At 35.7% G+C, this 19,513-nt stretch overlaps 1 protein-coding gene across 5 annotated transcripts in view; it reads left to right on the forward strand.

Moving 5' to 3' along the window:
* The first annotated feature begins 396 nt into the window (after window positions 1–396).
* The window catches only part of Hipk3 (homeodomain interacting protein kinase 3), a 92,313-nt gene continuing 73,196 nt past the window's right edge, over window positions 397–19,513 (forward strand). The window contains exon 1 of one of the 5 annotated variants that reach the window (XM_048788559.1): window positions 397–576. In XM_048788559.1, coding sequence (XP_048644516.1) covers window positions 537–576 — 40 coding nt within the window. In that variant the 5' untranslated portion in view covers window positions 397–536. Of the gene's footprint in view, window positions 577–627; window positions 652–3,666; window positions 3,745–4,218; window positions 4,380–4,447; window positions 4,767–19,513 lie in introns of those variants that run through there. The other 4 variants (XM_048788563.1, XM_048788564.1, XM_015477748.2 and 1 more) reach the window with 4 other exon arrangements.

Consider the following 19,513-nt stretch of genomic DNA (forward strand, 5'->3'; position numbering starts at 1 on the left):
TTTTTTTTTTTTTTTTTTTTTTTTTTTGTAGGAAGAGAAACAGATCTTTGACTGCAAAGAGTTAAATGAGTGGACTTTTTCATGATGCAAATGTGGGCAGGAGAGACGGACTTTTGAAGGTTTTTTTTGTTGTTGTTATTTTTCCATCTCCACTGCCCCTCCCTGAGGCTCAGGTGTATAAAGCTGATCTCCAGTAAGAAGGCAGATTATTTGCATAAGGCAGCCAGGACCTCCCAGAGGGAGGAGACAAAACCCCTGGTGAACTCTTCCCCTTTGATTTGTAATTAGGGAGCTCTTCAGTTGACTAGTTACCTCTCACTCCCTCAATGGGAAGAAAAGATATTTAGGGTCTGGGATGTGTGTGTAGCGGGGGGTGGGGTGGAGGGACAAACCCAAAACCCAACTTCCTTGAGGAAGGATGAATGTGGGTTAGAAACTCAGGCTCTGACAAAGTTCCAAGGGTTTTCCTGAAACTGCAATGATTTGGACAGAAGAATCAGCAGCATCTACTAAGGCTGAGAGAGTTGCTTCTCTATATGAACACCTTTTTGTGGTCCAGTAAGCGATGGACACAAGGCAAGTGCAAAGAGGTCTGGCCTCCATTGGACAGAATAATTTTGGGGATGGTGAAGACCTAAGACAGGCAAAGAGGTAAAGAAGTCATGGATTTCATTTGTCAGTGATCTCAAATGACTGACTGCTTGAGATCAAGCAGTTGAGTTTATTACTACTTACATAAAAAATTAATTCTTTCATTTTATGAATATTTGTTGAGTTTATACCAGGCTCTGTTCTGGTATATAAGATCAAATCAACATAGCAGACAAAAATTCCTTGGCTGGTGGAGGGGTGGGGGTGGGGGTGGGATATAGTAGGGGGAGACAACATACATATCATAGTATCCTCACCCTACTTCCTTTGGTACTATGGATTGAACCCCGGGGCGTTCTACCACTGAGCTACATCCCCAGACCTTTTTATTTTTATTTTTTTGAGACAGGATCTCACTGAGTTGCCAAGGTTGGCCTTCTGCCTAAGCCATCCTAGTCACTAAGATTACAGGTGTTAGCCACTATGCCCAGCCTAGGTAGGGTTTTAAACACTGCTTTAAACCACTACGTGGGTATTCACTTTATTCTGAATGACAGTTCCTTGGAAGCAATATTTAATAACAGAAAAGTGGGCAGAAGAAACACATAGTTTCCACCCATGTTTCTCTCACACAAAGGAAATGACTGCTTTGATTATGCTTGCATCTCTTTGAATCTTTCCTTTACTTTCTTTGAGGGAAGATAAAGTCCTAAATCTCAGTCTGGCCTTTGCTTCTCCTTCTATCCTCATCTGCTTTGATTTGTCTTCACATCTCACTAAAAGCTGTCTTGGTTTCTCATTGCGTTTTTCCCATATAGTTTTGCATGTATCTTTCCTTCTGCATGTCATTTCTTTGGGTTCATTCCTACACATACTTCAGATCTCAATTTTCATTCGTTCATCATTAATTTGGCTTTCGTAGTTACAGAGGTCTGTGTTTAGAAGTTCCTTAAGCATGGTTTAATGCTCTGCTGTCACAGACTTCTAAGCCTCAACAATTTCTGAACAGGGAGCCCTGCTTTTTTACTTTGCTCTGGGCCTTGGACGTGGTAGGTCCTGTTGATCATCTACCATGGACTACTGCATTGTTGCTGGGGAAACACTGAAGTACAAAGAAAATGCACTCCACTTTTCCAGAGCTTTCAGCTTAGTGGAAGAGGTAGATGTTAATCAAATAACCAGACAATAATTGTAAAATTACAATTTAGATGAATGCTGTAAGGAAAAGCTATATGGGAATTTGGCTTAGGGAAGTTGAGATTCTTCCCCAAAGAAGTGAGTATTTAGTTGACCCCTAAAGAATGAGAAATGAACCAGATTTTCTATGGCTTTCTTACCTACCATCTCATTAGATCTTCCTGTTCTATTCTGTCATTGCACCCTGTACTTTTAAAATAATGTTTGTTAATACTGTAATTATTTGTATAATAGCCAACTTTCCTGAGAAAGCATAAGTCCACAGGGTGTCTCCTTTTGTCATTGTATCCTCAAAGCATATCTCAGTCCCTGGAACCTAATAAATATTTAAGTAATTTTTTTTTTTTTGAGATGTGGTCTCACAATGTTGCCCAGGCTGATCTTGAACTCCTGGGTTCAAGGGATCTCCTGCCTCAGCCTCCCTAGTAGCTGGGACTACAGATGTGTGCCACTGGGCCCCACGTTCAGTAATATTGTTATAGAAAAAGACTATTTAACTTTTTTTCCATATACAATTCAGTAGCCTGCATTTTTTTATACCTTTGTGTTATTTTTATTTATTTTTTTTATGGTGCAGAGGATCGAACCCAGGGCCAGGCAAGCGCTCTGCCACTGAGCTTCAACCCCAGCCCCTTAGTAACCTTCATTTTAAAAGAACTTAGCACTATGAAAAATTTCCCTTTTCTAAAAAGCAAACTTCATAAAATGGCTACATCAGAGTTTTGAATAATTACCTGGATGTTCCTGTTCAGAATGGATCCAGGAGGAAGAGAGAAGAGGTAGAGATTAGGTTAGGGGTCAATAGGAATAAAGTGGAGGAGGGCTTGAATCAATAGTGTTTACTTATGTAGCAACATTCACTAGTCAGCAACTGTATTCAGCACTAGTAATTTGATGGTTAAAAAAAGATGACAGAATCTTCTCCTGGAATTTATAGTGTAGTGAGAACTAATGTACTTTATAGGGATAAAAAGAAAAAAAAAATTCTTCCCACTGTCAGCCTCTTCATAAAATGTACCAATGACCACATGTGGAGAAGGAATGTTTCCATTAGAAGTGGCCTAGAGAAATGTTAACAAACGTTCTGAAAATTTCAAGTATGGCAGTATATTTTCCATGTTTTGTTGGATAGATTTCTGTATTCTAAACTTTCTCCTTTAAGTAATGATTTCATCCTTTCTTTTGGTTCTTTGGATTATTCCTTTAAAAAATCAAAAGTAACTAAACAGTGAAAAGAAATGGATTCTATGTGCTATCATTATGAAAAAGTCATTGTCTTTTTTTTTTTCTATTTTGAAAGACTTTTTTTTTTACTTAGTTGAAAAAAACCCACCCCTCATTTGAAAATGTTATTTCCAGTGGCCTCAGGATATACTAAACCCTTTCTTTGAAAGGCTTTCTCCAAAAACTCTTCTCTCCTCTTTGAAAAGGAAAAAATATATAGTATTATATATGCAGCAAGTTGTCACTCCCTTTGCCCTGCCCCCAGATACTGCAATAGAAAATGTCTGGGAATAAATACATTCATGGGAAACTCAATCCACAGGAAGGTAGGAAGCAAAGAAGGACACTTCCATCCCTGAGAGAAAGGTGCTTGGGTTCCCCAAAGGTTAGACATTAATTCAGAACATAAGGAACCAGAAGAAACAGGTGCCAAAGAAAATTGACTCTTAAGGATGGGTGCTTAGAAGGTCAGTTCTTTCCTAAGGAAAAGTTGGAGAGAGGGAGTAGAGACCAGAGGCTTGCTCTAGAACCTTGTTCAGGTCTCCTAAACTTTGAACCTCTATCTTAGCGTAGGAATTTGGACTTAGGATCGCTACGGTTTTTCATCTCATTCTATGGTTCTATGATTACGTGGGCTGAAATGGGCCATTCTGTTGATTTCCTAGTCTCCAGGAGCGAGGAAACTAGCCTCTGGGGGTGGAACTAACTCAATGGAGAATTATCCATGTAGAGGTGGGCAAACTTGACAATTATGGGCTTTTGGACTGCAGAGGTGCTTTTGGAAAATTTCCAAGAGGGCCTTTCCCTTATTCTTTAGCCTGTATTTACAATTTTCTGGACGTTTTGGGTTGGGGACTGGGAAGGACCTCCGAAAAGATCGAGATTGTTCATTTGACTAAGCATTTCTCCTTTTCTTATTTTTGAACCCTTAAAAAAAAAAAAAAACCTGCCAAGAAACACTTCCAAGGATAGAAAGGGGAATTATGATTACGGGATCTGGAAAGGCCTGTAAAATCCTGCTTCCGTGTTTCAATCCCCTCTTTGGGTGTCAGGATCTTCTCTTAAATCTGTATTTTTGGCCGAGTGGGCTTTGAGTGAGGTTCAGAACCGCAGAGAGGGGCTGGCGGATGATTCTTTTGCCGGAGGGATGGCGTGAGGGAGCCCAGGACTGGACCGTACTAGCAATCCGGCGGGCTCCGAGCAACAAGGGCGCGGCTGCNGGCGGCCGCGCGGCGGGGCTGTTGCCGGCTTCTCTCGTTACGGTGGCTGTCGCCCGCTTTCCTTCGCCGCACTGGGAGAAGTCGCGGAAAGACTTGGAATGAGAATGCCGGTTTTCCTGTCGGGGAGGAGACTGCCGTTTTAAAATGGTATGTGGCTCTCGGGAAAGCCTGTTTCCCAGTCTCCTCCGTGCTGGAGGAATTGCGCTAAAGGGTGTGTGTGTAAATTACCTTGGACCTGTTACAGAGTAGTCACAACACGTTCAGTCCTTGAACCGTGTTTTCACAACCTCTTGCTGGCCTGCTGGGGAATTTATTTTTCCACCTGTCAGTTCGCTGCTTATAAGGAGCTTCTATTAGCAACAGCACAGCTGCCCCCCCCCCCCCCCAGATTTCAGATTATCGTCCAGTTTACAGCAAAGCTCATGGTTGGTTGTATTGTCAACCTTGTTTTGTGGTCTCTCTGGTACCGAGCTGGGGAAGTTAGCTGGTAAACCAGTCTGTGCTTAGGCGTACCTTCTAGTTGTTTGGAGATCGGCTGGTTTATTTATTTATTTTTCTATTTTCGCTGTAGTTTCTCAAATGGGAATGCTTATACTCAGACCATTTCAGTTAACGTCAAGATTTTGATTGCCGGGTTGATTTTGATTTTGATTTCCTTTCTTTCTGATCAGATTTTTGATGAAAACTTTTAATCAGGATGGGAGGGTTGTTTGTTTCCCAAGAAAAAGTATTTTAATCTTCCATACACATATAGTATTTCAGAAGCTGGACAAATCTCACCATATGTTTGATAAGTCTAGATTCTGCTTATGTTTGCAAGTGCAGTGCTAATTTTATACAATGAGCAATGATAAGGTCTAGATAGATCATGATTAAGCTTAGTATTTTAAGTAAACAAAATATGACCGACCTTTAAAATTGTTTTTATAATTTTATTGATTATTTTATGCCTTCATGCCACTTACTAGTAATTGAAATTTGACCAACCAGAGTTCTTTTAAGTCAGCGAGGCATTTCTTGGTATATTCATGGCTGCATTCATAATGTGTAGGGAACTTTTTTTTAAATGAAATATAATGCTTAACCTGTATGAGCTTTGTTTTCCTTAAATTTAAAAATTATTTTTATGTGTGTTAAGGTAAAGATGTGCAAAAATATTTGATTTTGGGGTGTTTTTTTTTTTTGTATTTATGGAAAACTTGTTCCTTAGATTCTTCCCTACTCCCCACTCTTTTCTAAGAAAAAAATATCTGTGGAGAACTGTATATTTAAAAACTATGTTTTAAACAGGTAAGGTGAGCCTGAAGTCTAGAACAGGCTGGCCATTAAATGTTTCATATTTATATTTGGACATTGCTGACTACAGTAGCTAAACATACATATTAGGCAAGCAGATCATAACATGGTGAGACAGTCCTAGTTTATTGTCATAATATTTTTTCCATTGAACTACTCATTATCTTGTTTATAAACCAGTCACTGGCTTCTGGGCATGGGGTTTTAAAGTCACATTAAAGTGGATGGTTTGTATGAGATAATTCTTATAAACATGATTGAAAAGAAGCTGTAGATCATATTATTTTAATTTTTTAGATGTTCTGTCATAGGATACCATAAAGTAGCAAGTATGGCACTGATATATAGGCTTTATATTTAAAGTATTGAAAGATTTTTTTTTTTTTTTTTGGTAAGGGAATTGAACCCATGGGTACTTTTCCACTGATCTACATCCCCAACACTTTTTATTCTTATTTTATTTATTTTTCTTCAAACCAGAGATTAAACCCAAGGGCACTTAATAATGAACACATCCCCAGCCCTTTTTATTTTGAGCAAGTTCTCCCTAAGTTGCTTAGGGCCTTGCTAAGTTACTGAGGCTGGCCTTCAACTTGTGCTACTCCGGCCTCTAACTCCAGAGTACTGGGATTACAGGCGTGTACCACCATGCCCAGCTCTTTTTTCTTTTCTTGCAACTTTAAAAAACATCAGCTATTAAATTAACTTTTTGATTGAACTTTTGTTTTTAAATATTGATTCATGAACACTGAAGTACGGAAGGAGGAAGGGGAAAATGCTAACTTCAGAATGTGGAAATATTGTTACTCAAACATGATTCATATTCATGTAAATGGCATACTTGTTTGAATATTATTTTCCATTTGAATGATAAAAATGATTCTGGTCACTGTTGAAGTTAAGTTTGTCAGGTAAGAGGAGTTAACTTACTAAATGCTGTTCTCATTGTAGCAGTTCAGCAAGTATGATGATAGGTAGACTAGAGTTACACTATTGATGGTTAATTCAAAGGCATAGAGATGTAGTTGCCATTACAACTTCACCTGCGTTTGGATGTGAAAAGATGTCATGGCAACATTTAGATTAAAGGATTTCTAAAGAACTTTGAAATTCTCCATATTTAAAATATCCTTCTACTAATTCATGTGTCCTAACTATTAGAGGACACAGAATAAGTTGATATATCATTTTATTGTTGCTGCCAAAATAAATATTTCTGTTTAAAATTTGTGGGTTGCAGCTGTCCTAGTTTCTTAATGTTTGAAATTGAGACTTCCAATGTGGTATGGTGAACTTGGAAGTTACTTCTGAGGACAAACTACTAAAACTTGTTAAAATGGAAGATTATATCAACTGTTTTTTTTATTTTTTTATTTTTAAAGTTACTCACTTTCCTCTACTCTGTAACTGGGATGTAGTATTATTTTACTTTGTGGGAACAAAGAAAATTTTTGCAGGAAACTTTGTCATGGGCAAATTTTATATGATACAAATGTAATTCAAGAGAAATTATCTTAAATACCCTTACTGATTCTGGATCCAGTTGTTTAAAAGACATATGCTGCTGGACATGGTGGCACATGCCTGTAATCCTAGGGGCTCTGGAGGCTGAGGCAGGAGTATCGAAAGTTCAAAGCTAGCCTCAGCAACTTAGTAAGATCCTAAGCAACTTAGCCAGACCCTGTCTCAAAATAAAAAATAAATAAAAAGGACTAGGGATGTGGCTCAGTGATGAAGCGCCCTGAGTTAAATCTCCAGTACTAAAAGGGGTGGGGGAGACATATTTTTGCCTTAACATAACTTGAATAAGGATAGTTTTGAATCATTGGAGATGTAGGATAGTCAGAGTATGTGTGTCCAACTTAAGGAAGTATATATAGTTTACTTCTTTCGGTTGGGTTGGGACAGTTAAGAGTGGTTTGGGGAAAAACAGTATTAGTGTGCTGCTGCTGCTACAGCTTTGTCATAGCTGTCTTTAGGATCTCATTCATTTTGGACCAAAGTAGAATAGATATTTGGAGAATGTATGTTGTAAATTTTATATAAGTGCTTGTCAAATTAGACCTTGAGTTTTTTAGGGGATCAGGCTGTTCTCAGTTGGTACTTGGGCCATATGTTGCTAAACAAAGACAGCATATTGCCTTGATTCTGAGACACCATTGTTATGTTAGGGACCAAGAGCTTCTGCTTTTATTACTTGTGAGGAAATTAGAAGAGATGAGTATTGTCAAGATTGTATTTTTAGGGTGGCTTCTGTGGTTTGGGGACATTGAGCAGATTTACTTGGCCTTTTTTTCCACCCCATGGTACTGGATGGGTACTTTTACTGCTGAGCTACATCCGCAGCCAAACCCCTGCCACCCCTTGAAATTGTCTTGCTGAGTTGTCCAGGCTGGCCTCAAACTTGTAGTCCTCTTGCTGCAGCCTCCCAAGTCACTGGGCTTACAGGCATATGTCACTATGCCAGGCTAAATTTGTCTTAATGGGTAGTTAATGCCAAGTCGGTACTTTAGAAAGCTCTTGTTTTCCAACAAAGTTTTTGTTTGTTTTTTGTTTCCTTTTTTTCCAGTAATGGATGAACCCAAGGCCTCATGTGTGCTTGACAAGTGTTTTGCCAATGAGCTATGTCTTCAGCCTTATTTTATTTTTGAGACAGGGTCTTACTAAGTTGCCCAGGCTGGCCTAAACTTGTGATCCTCCTGCCTCAGCATCCCAAATTGCTGTGTTACAGGCATTTGCCACTCCCCGCCAACAGAAAGTTTTTGAAATGAAAGAAACCAAGGACAGTACTTTTGATCTTAAATGTATTTTGTTAACTCAAATCATATGATTTCTCTAATTTTCTAAAGTGAAAATTTTCACTCCCCTGGGAGTCTGAGTAGGAAGGAGTATGTGAGGCAGGTAAGAAGGGCGAAGCTGGGAAATAGTAGGGGGAAGAGTTAGGCTTAATTAGATTTGGGAGACCAAATATGTTTAAGTGCTCATGTTGCTAGAGATCAGAGTTCACATAGTTAATAAAGACAGAAAAATTTGTGATAGCTTCAGGGAATGACGAAGAATAAACTGGTGATATCTACTCAATAATCAGTCTTGTGAAATAACTTAATTTTTAAAATCCTTTTTTTCCTCCCTGCCTCTTTCTTTGTCCTTAGTTTTATGTCTTCAATCTGAAAGTTTCCCTTAATGTAGAACTTAAAGGTGATAAACTTTTCATATAACTTGAAAAAAATCTTATAGACCTACCTGAAATCAGAAGCATGGAAAGCATAAAATATAACTTATAGGATTCATTTTTAGTTTTTGAAGATCCTTAAGAATAATACTAAAGCTGGGTGCGGTGGCTCGCACCTGAAATCCCAGTGACTCTGGAGACTAAGGCAGAAGGGTTGCAAGTTCCATGCCAACCTCAGCAATTTAGGGAGGCCTTGTCTCAAAATGAAAAATAACAGGAGGATACATGGGGGCAGGAAATATGGTGGAATGAGATGGACATCATTACCCAGGTACAAGTATGACTCCACATATGGTGTGACACTATAATGAGTACAACCAGAGAAATGAAAAGTTGTGTACAATGAATCAAAGTGCATTCTGCTGTCTGTGTTTTGTCTGTTCAATAATACAAGGAGAATCTTGTAGGTTTGGTAAACTCTATGACTTTAGATATATAATGCTACAGTTTTAAATAGTTAATAAGTTAGAGGGATAACATTGAAAATACATACCTCATTAAAATAAATAAGTTAATAAAAGAGTGAAAAATAAAAAGGATTGGGGGGGCTGGGGTTGTGGCTCAGTGGTAGAGCGCTTGCCTAGCATGTGTGAGGTACTGGGTTCAAACTCTAGCACCACATAAAAAAATTAAATAAAATAAAAAGGATGGGAATGTTGCTCAGTGGTAAAGCACCTCTGGGTTCAATCCTTAGTACCCCAAACCAAAAACGAAACCCAAACAAACAAAACTAAGCTACATATAATACTATATGAATATAGGATTTTCAAACTATGAATTAAAACTCAAGACTTTTGATATCTGTCACAAAATCCATTTTCCCTTCTGATGTAAACATCCCCCCCCCCTTTTTTTTTTTTTTTGTTGTTGTTGTTGTTGTTGTTGTCGGTGGGCATGGAATCAAGGCTTGGCATATGACAAGCATGTCCTCTACCCTGGAAGTATACTTCCAGCCCAAGCATCTCTTTTTTTAAATGACTAGATTTCCAGATTTATTTTTACCTTTCATTTTCTTTTCTGTTAATCTTTATTTCTTTCTTTTTGAACAATAGGATTACACATAAAAGAAAAAGTTGGAGACTTAATTTTGGGAAGAAGAATAAAGGGAAATGTAGTATTTGCTCTTTTGAGCTATAACTTTTGTCTTTTGGACAAAAATCTAAGTTGTGATAGATTGATTGTTTAGTGTTACCTTTTGGTCTTATTGAAAGTAAAGAATTGCCAGAGTTGGTCACATGTAATTCCTTTCATCCCCCCATGATTGATAATGCTAGAGCACATTTTCTAATTGGAAAAAAATTTTTTAGTTATAATAGGGATTAAAATAATCAGATTATTAGAGTGTCATTCCCTTTTAAAAATTTTATTTATTATAAATTACATTTGATTACATATGAATTTGCCAAGAAACTTGTCTTAATGTTTAATTAAAACTTGATTGTATTTAAGTAGCCAGTTATTCTACCTTAAAAATTAACAAAAGTGTTTGATTTGCTAAAAACATTTTTATTAACTTCAAATTCGTTAACTTCCCCATACTTTGTTGCAAATTATTAGTAAATTTATACAAAATATTTTAGACATTTTAAAAACAAAATTGTAAATTTTGAAACGTTTGCAGGAATAACTCACTTATAAAATGTTTCCTGTCTTATGAAGCAGTTACATGAAATGTTTAGGCCGAAACATTTCATATTTGTATGTTTCAACTGTGTTTTGTCTGTTCAGTAATACAAGGAGAATCTTGTAGGTTTGGTAAACTCTATGACTTTAGATATATAATGCTACAGTTTTAAATAGTTAATAAGTTAGATAGAGTGATAACATTGAAAATTGAACCTGACTTTCCAGGGACATAGCTTCCAAAATATGATTTATATTAGTAATTCTGAGGGCTTTAAGTATATAATTTATTACAGCTTCTATTGGGAAGTTAAATAGGGTTTGGTGACATAAAATCACAATGAAAATTATAGGTTATTTTGCCATATAGCCCATGGCTAGATGCTGTGCTTCACTACATTCTTAAAATGACAGAAATCATGTTCTGAGTCAAGTGTAATCAGACAGTTTTGGTGGAGACAGTATTAGTATCATTGTTATTTTTTTCCCTGCAGTATATTAATTGTAGTTTATGTTTTAATATAAAATTAGATAAGGATAATACTGGGTTAAAATACTGGATTTGTATTCTATTTAGTATGTTTTAAGTAGTTTTTGTAGCTGGGTCATAGATTTTTTTAGCCACAGAAAAATAAAATTTTATTACAGCAGATACAAAAATGATAAAATATTTTTTTAAAAAATATTTTTATAGTTGTCGATGGTCAACAACTTTTAAAAAATTTATTTATATATGGTGCTGAGACTCTAACCCACTGCCTCACACATGCTAGGCAAGTGCTATACCACTGAGTTATAATCCCAGCCCCTGATAAAATATTTTTAAGTGGTTTTTTATTAGTGCATTGTAATTATACATAATAGTGGAGTTTTTGGACATTCATAAATTTTTATAAGATCATTTGCTCCATTTCAATTCCCAGTACTTCCCCTTTTTCTCTTCTCCTTCCTTCTCCTGATGCCTTTCCTGTATAATGTTGGCCTTCCTATTTTTTAATTGGTGCATTATAGTTATATATAAAAGTAAAATTCATTGTGATGTAGTTATATATGTATGCATATACCTTAATACCTTAGTTTGGTCAATTTCATATCCCTGGTTCCTCACTTTTCCCATTTCTTCCTCCCTCTCCCCTTCTATTCCCTTCCCCTACTCCACTGCTCTCCCTTCTATAAAATATTTTTTATGAAAACCATTTTTTTTTTTTTTTGGTACTGAGGATTGAACCCAGGGATGCTTAACCACTGGGCCACATCGCCAGCCCTTTTTATTTTTTGAGATAGGGTCCAAGTTGCTTAAGGCCTTACTAAGTTGATAAGGCTGGCCTTGAATTCCAGATCTTCCTGCCTAAGCCTCCTGAGCCACAGGAATTACAGGCGTATGCCTCCGTTCCTAGTTAAAAAATATTTTATCTAGTACATGTTCTATTCTCAGTATAGCACAATCAAACGATTAGACTATCAAACTGGTTAGCCTTGATAAAAAAAGTTTATAACAAAAATAAAATTGATAAATTTTATTTCTCCCCCCTTTCTCACCAGTACTGGGGATCAAATCCAGGGCCTTGTACATGCCAGGAAAGCATTACACTACTAAGCTACATGATTTTTCTTTTATATTTTGAGACAAGGGCTGACTGTGGTGCCAGGCTGGCCTCAAAATTGCGATTCTTCTGTTTCAGTCTTGTGTGTTGCTCGAGTTACTGGCCTCTGTCACTATGTGCAGCCAATAGTATAATTGTCTTATATAAGTATACTATATTAATTTAAATCAAGAGAAGGTGCTGTTTTTTAGTTCTAGTTAGTAATCCAGTTTTCTTGTTCTCCCATGTTCTTTCTGGACATGCACAGTTCTCATATTGCTTGAGAAAATTGTGTTAGGTTTGCTTTCTTTTTTTTTGGTACCGGGGATTGAATTCAGGAGCACTCAACCACTGAGCCACATCCCTAGCCCTATTTTGTATTTTATTTAGAGACAGGGTCTCACTGAGTTGTTTAACGCCTCACTTTTTTTGCTGAGACTGGCTTTGAACTCACGATCCTCCTGCGTCAGCCTCCTGAGCTCCTGGGATTACAGGTGTGTGCTACTGTGTCCAGCCCTAGGTTTGCCTTTTCTAACTATATTTCTTCCTCCTATATGTGGAATGCAATGTCCTCCAAACTTCATTCCTTTGCCAACCTGTGGAAGGAAGATTAAAAGCAAAAACATTTTGAAAGGTACCTTTAAGATTGTTGAAATTACAAGCTGTAACTTACTTGAAACCATTATATGAAAGAGATGTTACTTCATTTGTGTAGATTAAAAATAGACTTTTTGTTTTGTTTTGCAGTGCTACTTATCCACCCTAGGGCTTGCTATGTCTTAGGCAAACACTCTACCACTGAGTTACACATCCAGCCTGATTTATCCTGGGCCCCTTAAAGTAGAAGTATACACAGGGCATGTATTATGTTGTGTTACCCCTACTATAATTATGTATAATCTACATAATGAAACTTGACAATTTGGTGACATTTTGATATTTTTAAACACATGTATTTAAAAGTGAATTCTGTATGAATCCTAAACTCACTTAGGGAGTGTTGGGATTGTAACATAATTGCTGCCAATAGCTTTGAATAGAAAATTCTTGGAGTGTTTGACTTGCCAGTTGTCCTGTTTAAGCCTAGTGTGGCATTTCTGAAAGTATTTCTGGTGGCTCGTTGTTTTCTTTTTTTTTGAGATAGGGTCTTGTCATGGTTGCCTACATTGGCCTTGTGCTTTTATTCCTTTCTCAAGGAAAGAATGGTTCAAGGGGTCCTCTTGCCTCAGCTTCCTGAGCAGCTGAGATACAGGTGTACACCACCACTCCTGGCTTTCTAGTGGCTATTTAACTTGCAAAATCTCTTTAAAGTGTTTTACTGCAAATGATATATCTAGCCTGAAATTGTTTCCTGTTAATCAGATTGGAAGAAGATGAAATATCTCACTTCATGATTACTAGAAGTTACAGACCATTATTGGGAAAGTTTATATTTAAAACATTTGTGAAAGCATCTGAATTATTCCTTCAGGTTGGGGACCATGGTCTATAGGTTTTATATTGCAAGTGCATAACAGATTATTGGGGAATCAAATATGTTATTATAAAAGCAGTGAAATACTGACGTGCTTATATTTCACTTAAATACCTTACTCGAAGTATGACATCTTTATTGTCTAGTTTTACAAGTACCTGACCAAATACTTGTAAATGTATCATCTGCACATTTGATTTGTCAAAACCCTACTGTTTCCTGTACTGAGGTCAGTGTGCATGAGTTTCTGAATCTAGTGCAACCAGTATACACAAGTGTGCTTTTATTCCTTTCTCAAGGAAAGAAATGGTTCTTCATCCCTCTAAGATGACTCCTTATTCTGTATGTGGATTAAATTCTAGATTGTGTTTTTCATATCTTTAGTTTGTCCAAGAATGTCAAGTACCCCCTTTCTCTTTAACCTTGTAACATTCTCAACTTTCTGGGATCTTAAGCAGCCATTTCCAAGTGGGCCGCCTCAAATCTGTGAATGTTTCCTTTTTCTGTTTCTTCCAAATTTCTTCAACATTTGTTCAGTGTAGTTCTGTCCATTTTGTTCTAGTAAAATTATTCCCATTAAAATGCCCAGTAGTTTTATTCACGGTTTATGTATTCATTCAGAAGATTGAATCTATAGTGTCTCCTACACAATTTTGAGCTTTCAACCCATATTTCGAACTGTGGAATGATTTCTATATTTTTTGCCCCACGGTACCTCAAATTGAGTTGATTATCTTATTTCCAAATTTGTTCCTTTGTATTCTACATTTGGCATCCTCATTCTATTACAGTTTGATTTTGAAACTTTAAATTTGAAAATATTTGTATCTGTGGGTGTATTAATAAGAACTGAACAACTGCACCCTGCCAAGCACCATTTGGCAGTATTTGTCATTATCAAAGTCTCCTTTCTGGGAATGCTATACTAAGAAAATTAAAAATGTAAAAAACCGTTTATATGAAAATGTTCATTGCAACTTGAATAAATGGTGAACAAAATTGGAAAAACAGCAATCCAGTAAATGATATGCACATAGTAAAATGGTTCATTGTTTTTTAAATTAATTTATTTTTTATTCCAGTTTGTTATATATGACAGTAGAATGCATTACAATTCATATTACACATATAGAGCACACTTTTTCATATCTCTAGTTGTATACAAAGTATAGTCACACCATTTGTGTTTTCGTACATGTACTTAGGGTAATGATGTCCATCTCCTTCCACCATCTTTTCTACCCCCATCTCCCTCCTTTCACCTCCCACCCCTTTGCCCTATCTAGAGTTCATCTAATCCTCCTCCCATGCTCCCCTTCCCAATCCCACTATGAACCAGCCTCCTTATATCAGCATTTGGTTGTTTGGGATTGGCTAACTTAGCATTATATTCTCCAACTCCATCCATTTACCTGCAAATGCCCTGATTTTATTATCTTTTATTGCTGAGTAATATTCCCTTGAGTGTATGTACTACAGTTTCTTTATCCATTCACCCACTGAAAGGCAGTACACTGTTATTTATTTATTTATTTTAATATTTATTTTTTAACTGGACACAATATTTTTATTTATTTATTTATTTATTTATTTATTTATTTATTTATTTATTTATCTATCTCAATATTTTTATGTGGTGCTGAGGATCGAACCCAGGGCCTCGCTTATGCTAGGCAAGTGCTCTACTGCTGAACCATAATCCCAGCCCAGTACATTGTTATTTAAAATAGTAGTTAAGATACCCTGTGAAAGAACAAATGGATATGTCAGGTTATACATGTATTTTGATTGTTTAATAAAATATACATTAAAACGACTGGAAGGAAATAGATTATTTTTCCCTGAACATTTTAAATTTTGTAATAATCAAACAATTTAAAGATGATTGCTATACTGAAATTCAGCCTCTTCCTGGTATGAATAATGTGTGCTTTCCTTGATTTTATAATAAAACATTTTAAAATTCATATTACTTCACCCATTTATTCTAACAGTATGTTTCCAGGTAATGTTACTGGCTTAGTGGTAATTTTTTCTTAATCAATTTCCATGGTGCTGTGAATAAATAATATTTTAAATATTACTGTGGTAAACATTGCTATACAATAACTTTTTGATATATGCATCATTCATAATTAATAGGTAATCATTCTTTTTGCTTCTGAAGTTCTGTATAGTGTCTTGTATAAATGCCTGAAAAATGATATGAGGTCAGTTTTGGCACTTTTAGTTATTTGAGAATCAGTTTCTCATCAGTAAACTGTAACTACTTTGTAGCCATTTTCAGTCAACTGATAAAGCCCATTTTTCTTTATTTTATTCCTTGATACTATGACTAGTCTTATTTTTGATTTTAAAATGTATTAGCTATAAGTTGTAACTTTGAACTGAAATTTTAATATCTTTTTTATGTGTTATTGGTGTGTACTTAGAAATCTTTTCAGATAAGTATGAAGAAGTTAAGTTCTATAAGTTCTGATATGTGTAATTTTTAGTACCATGTATTGGCATGTGGCTTTTTACAACTGATTGTAAAACAAAAACCTTAAGTTTTTCTATGAGACTTGCTGTGAAAGAAAGATATTTGTGAGACTGTAAGTTCATATCAGTTTGTAGTTTTAACGTACAGTTTATACATGCAGCGTAACAATGTGCCACTTAAAGTTAATGATTAGAGGAAGCCAGAGCCAAATAGAAGCAGTTCTAATAGATTTCTAAGAATTCAGTGTTCTTTCTTTGAGGTACTGAGAAGCTGCTTGTTTTCTTTCCTCTTTAAGACTTTGTAAATTACATTGTTGTTGTTTAGCTTTTTCTGGCCTTCTTAAGAAGACATATTGTAGATCTCCACCCTGTCCCCTTCCTCAAATTTAGTCATGAAAATAAGACAAACATATTCTCATTTCTGTTCCTCATGTTGTTTGGCTTGATGCCACAGAGACTTTCCTGAAGCCATTGGTGAAAGGCCATCTAAAGTTGACAAGATAACATGTGATAAGCCTAGGTAGTGGTGTACTGTAATCCCTGCTACTGGGGATTGGGTTGGGGGTGGGGGGTGAAGGCCTGAGACAGGAAGATCACAAGTTTGAGGCCAGCCTCAGCAATTTATTGAGACAGTGTCTCAAAATACAAAATAAAAGGAATTGGGGATATAGCTCAATGGTAGAGTGCCCCAGTACTGAAGAAGAAGAACTGACAGTGAAACTCTGAAATTTAAAATAGAAGCCAGGCCTGTAATCCCAGTAACTCAGGAGGCTGTCGCCAGAGGATTGTAAGTTCAAAGCCAGCTCAGCAATTAGTGAAACCCTAAGCAATTTAGCAAGACCCCATCTGAACATTGAAAATAATAATAATAATAAAAAGGGTTGGGGATGTAGCTCAGTGATAAAAGACCCCTGGATTAAATCCCCCACCCCCCAAAATTTGTTTTTTGGGTACTGGGGATTGAACTCAGTCAGGGACACTCAAGGACTAAGCCACATCCCCAGCACTTTTTTGTATTTAGAGACAGGGTCTTACTGAGTTGCTTAGCGCCTGTCTTTTGCTGAGGCTGGCTTTGAATTTATGATCCTCTTGCTTCAGCCTCCTAAGAGGAGGCGCTGGGATTACCTGGCAGAAAGAAAGAAATTTAAAAAAAGAGTTTCTACATTAGAAAGGTTTTTAAATTCCTTAAAGAGAGCATTTAAGGGCTGGGATTCTGGCTCAGTGATAGAGTGCTTGCCTAGCACGTGTGAGGCCCTGGGTTTGATCCTCAGCACCACATAAAAATAAATAAATAAAGGTATAGTGTCCAACTACAACTAAAAAAATAAATATTTTAAAAAAAGAGCACTTAAAATAAAGTACTAAGGCAGGCAACATAAATCCAGGTAGGAAAAAAATACTTCTGAATTTAGCAATGTAAAACACAGTAAAAGCATATAGGATATTAATTTAGAAAGTACAAATGATTGACTTTTTTGTTACAGTTAAAATTTGAAAAGTCCTCAGATGTCTTTAATAAAACTTTTGAAAAAAACCAAGTACCATAATTAAGCATATGCTGTAAATGTTGGTCTTTTTAGCTCTTTCAAATGAAAAACTTGTGTGTGTATGTGAGAAAGGGGGCTAGTAGCAGCCACTGTGACACTTTGTTGGTTTTGTAGAATTTTCCTTCTTGCGATGTAAATTACTGTAGAGTGATAATTCTCTTTCAGCTATGAATGTAGAATGTTACAGTATGGGAACTACACAATGGGAATCTATAAAAGATTGTTTAGGTTAGCCCACACTTTTGGAAAGTTTTGTAAAGCTTGATGTTGATTCTATAAATGTTCATTCAGAGCTTTGAATCATTATCTCTTACAAAGTTTTATATGTCAGCAGAATTTTTTCTTTTATTGCTGTGTTAGCTGTGGGCATTTCATCAAATTATTTATCTAGGATTTAACTTCATCTGTTGATTTATTTCATAGATAGATTGGGTTGGGAGATCTTGGTAAAGATCATTTGACCTTTGCTTTCTCAATCTTTAATGTTTTGTATTTGTCTGAAAGTTAGTTACATATATTTTATTTTTATTTATTTATTTTTTTATATTTATTTTTTAGATGTAGTTGAACACAATACCTTCCTTTTATTTATTTTTATTTTTTATGTGGTGCTGAGGATCGAACCTAGGGCCCTGATAGGCCGAGTGCTCTACTGCTAAGCCACAACCCCAGCTCCAGTTACATATATTTTATTTTTTAATTTTAATTTTTATTTATTTTTTAATTGGTTGTTCAAAACATTACAAAGCTCATGATATGTCATCTTTCATACATTTGACTCAATTGGGTTATGAACTCCCATTTTTACATATATTTTAAATAAAAGTTTTGTGGTTTTCTTTTGGCAGGTTTTCTTATGGAGTAGTGCACTTGGCTCTCTATTAAGAGAGTTGTTTATAATCCAAGCTTATATAACTGTTTACTTTTTCTAACAACCCATTGGTAACTATTAGCCATTGAATGAAGAATTTAAAGAAAGCATTTTCTTTTGAACATGTTTTATAAAGTAAATTATAATTGTTACTCTGAAGAAAGAGAGCTTCAGGTGAGCTTTTTATCTTTAGCCAACCTGTCAGTATTTTCATTTCTGATTTTTTACTTTGTGTGACTTTGAAAAGATCTAGGGAATTATCCATTTTATTAAGAGTAATCCATTTTCTAGACCTGTTAAAGTATGGATTTGTCCTGGTAGGGTGATTTCTAGCACCTTTGAAATGTCCAGCAGGTCATTTTCTGTTCCAAAAGTTGGAACGTTTTGCTAAGTCAGATGAAGCTTGTTATTTAACATGCTGATTTGTGTTACAGTCAACACATTCTCTAGATGCTTTGTTCACAATACCGCTGGAAAATACCCAAGATTTTAGTATTTTTTCAAATAAATGTTTTGTAGGCACCTCAGATAGTAGGCTCAGTTTATGAAGTTTTTAAATTATGTGGTGGTTCATTTATGTAAAATGTTTCTTTCTTATGTGAAATAGTTCAGTGTTATTTCCTGGGTAGAATATTGGTGAAAGAACAGGTTAATGATAGGTATTTAAAATAGTGACAATTGATCGATGAAGTGTTAAACTCATGTACTCTTTTCACCAACAACTTATTTTCTCATATATCCTGCTTTTTATTTCTAAGAAAACATGTTTTTTCTTTCATAGATATACATTTTAAGCAAATTAATAAATATAATTACTTTTTTATTGTCTATTATGGCCGTGTAGTGATACTTTCTAATTTCTGTTATTAGAGCCTTATATTATAGGGCTCTAATAACTTGTATAGACTAGAGTTCTGTCTTTTCAAAAATGAAAAGCCTTTTTTATTGTCAAAAAGTTGTTGGATCACATAATGAAATTGTACTTTTAGTCCATTGATTGAGGATATTATAGTATGATCAAAAGCTTCAAAAATATTATGAATTAAGTAATACTTGTAAATGAAAACATATGCTGCATATGAATTCTTTTTTCATAACCAAATCTGGCTAATCATAGTTTAACCAAATCTGGCTAATAATCCAGGGATTTGTATGCTTGACTTAAGTTTTAGTT

This window comes from Marmota marmota, unplaced genomic scaffold (assembly GCF_001458135.2).
Source record: "Marmota marmota marmota unplaced genomic scaffold, marMar, whole genome shotgun sequence".
Classification (NCBI taxonomy): domain Eukaryota; kingdom Metazoa; phylum Chordata; class Mammalia; order Rodentia; family Sciuridae; genus Marmota; species Marmota marmota.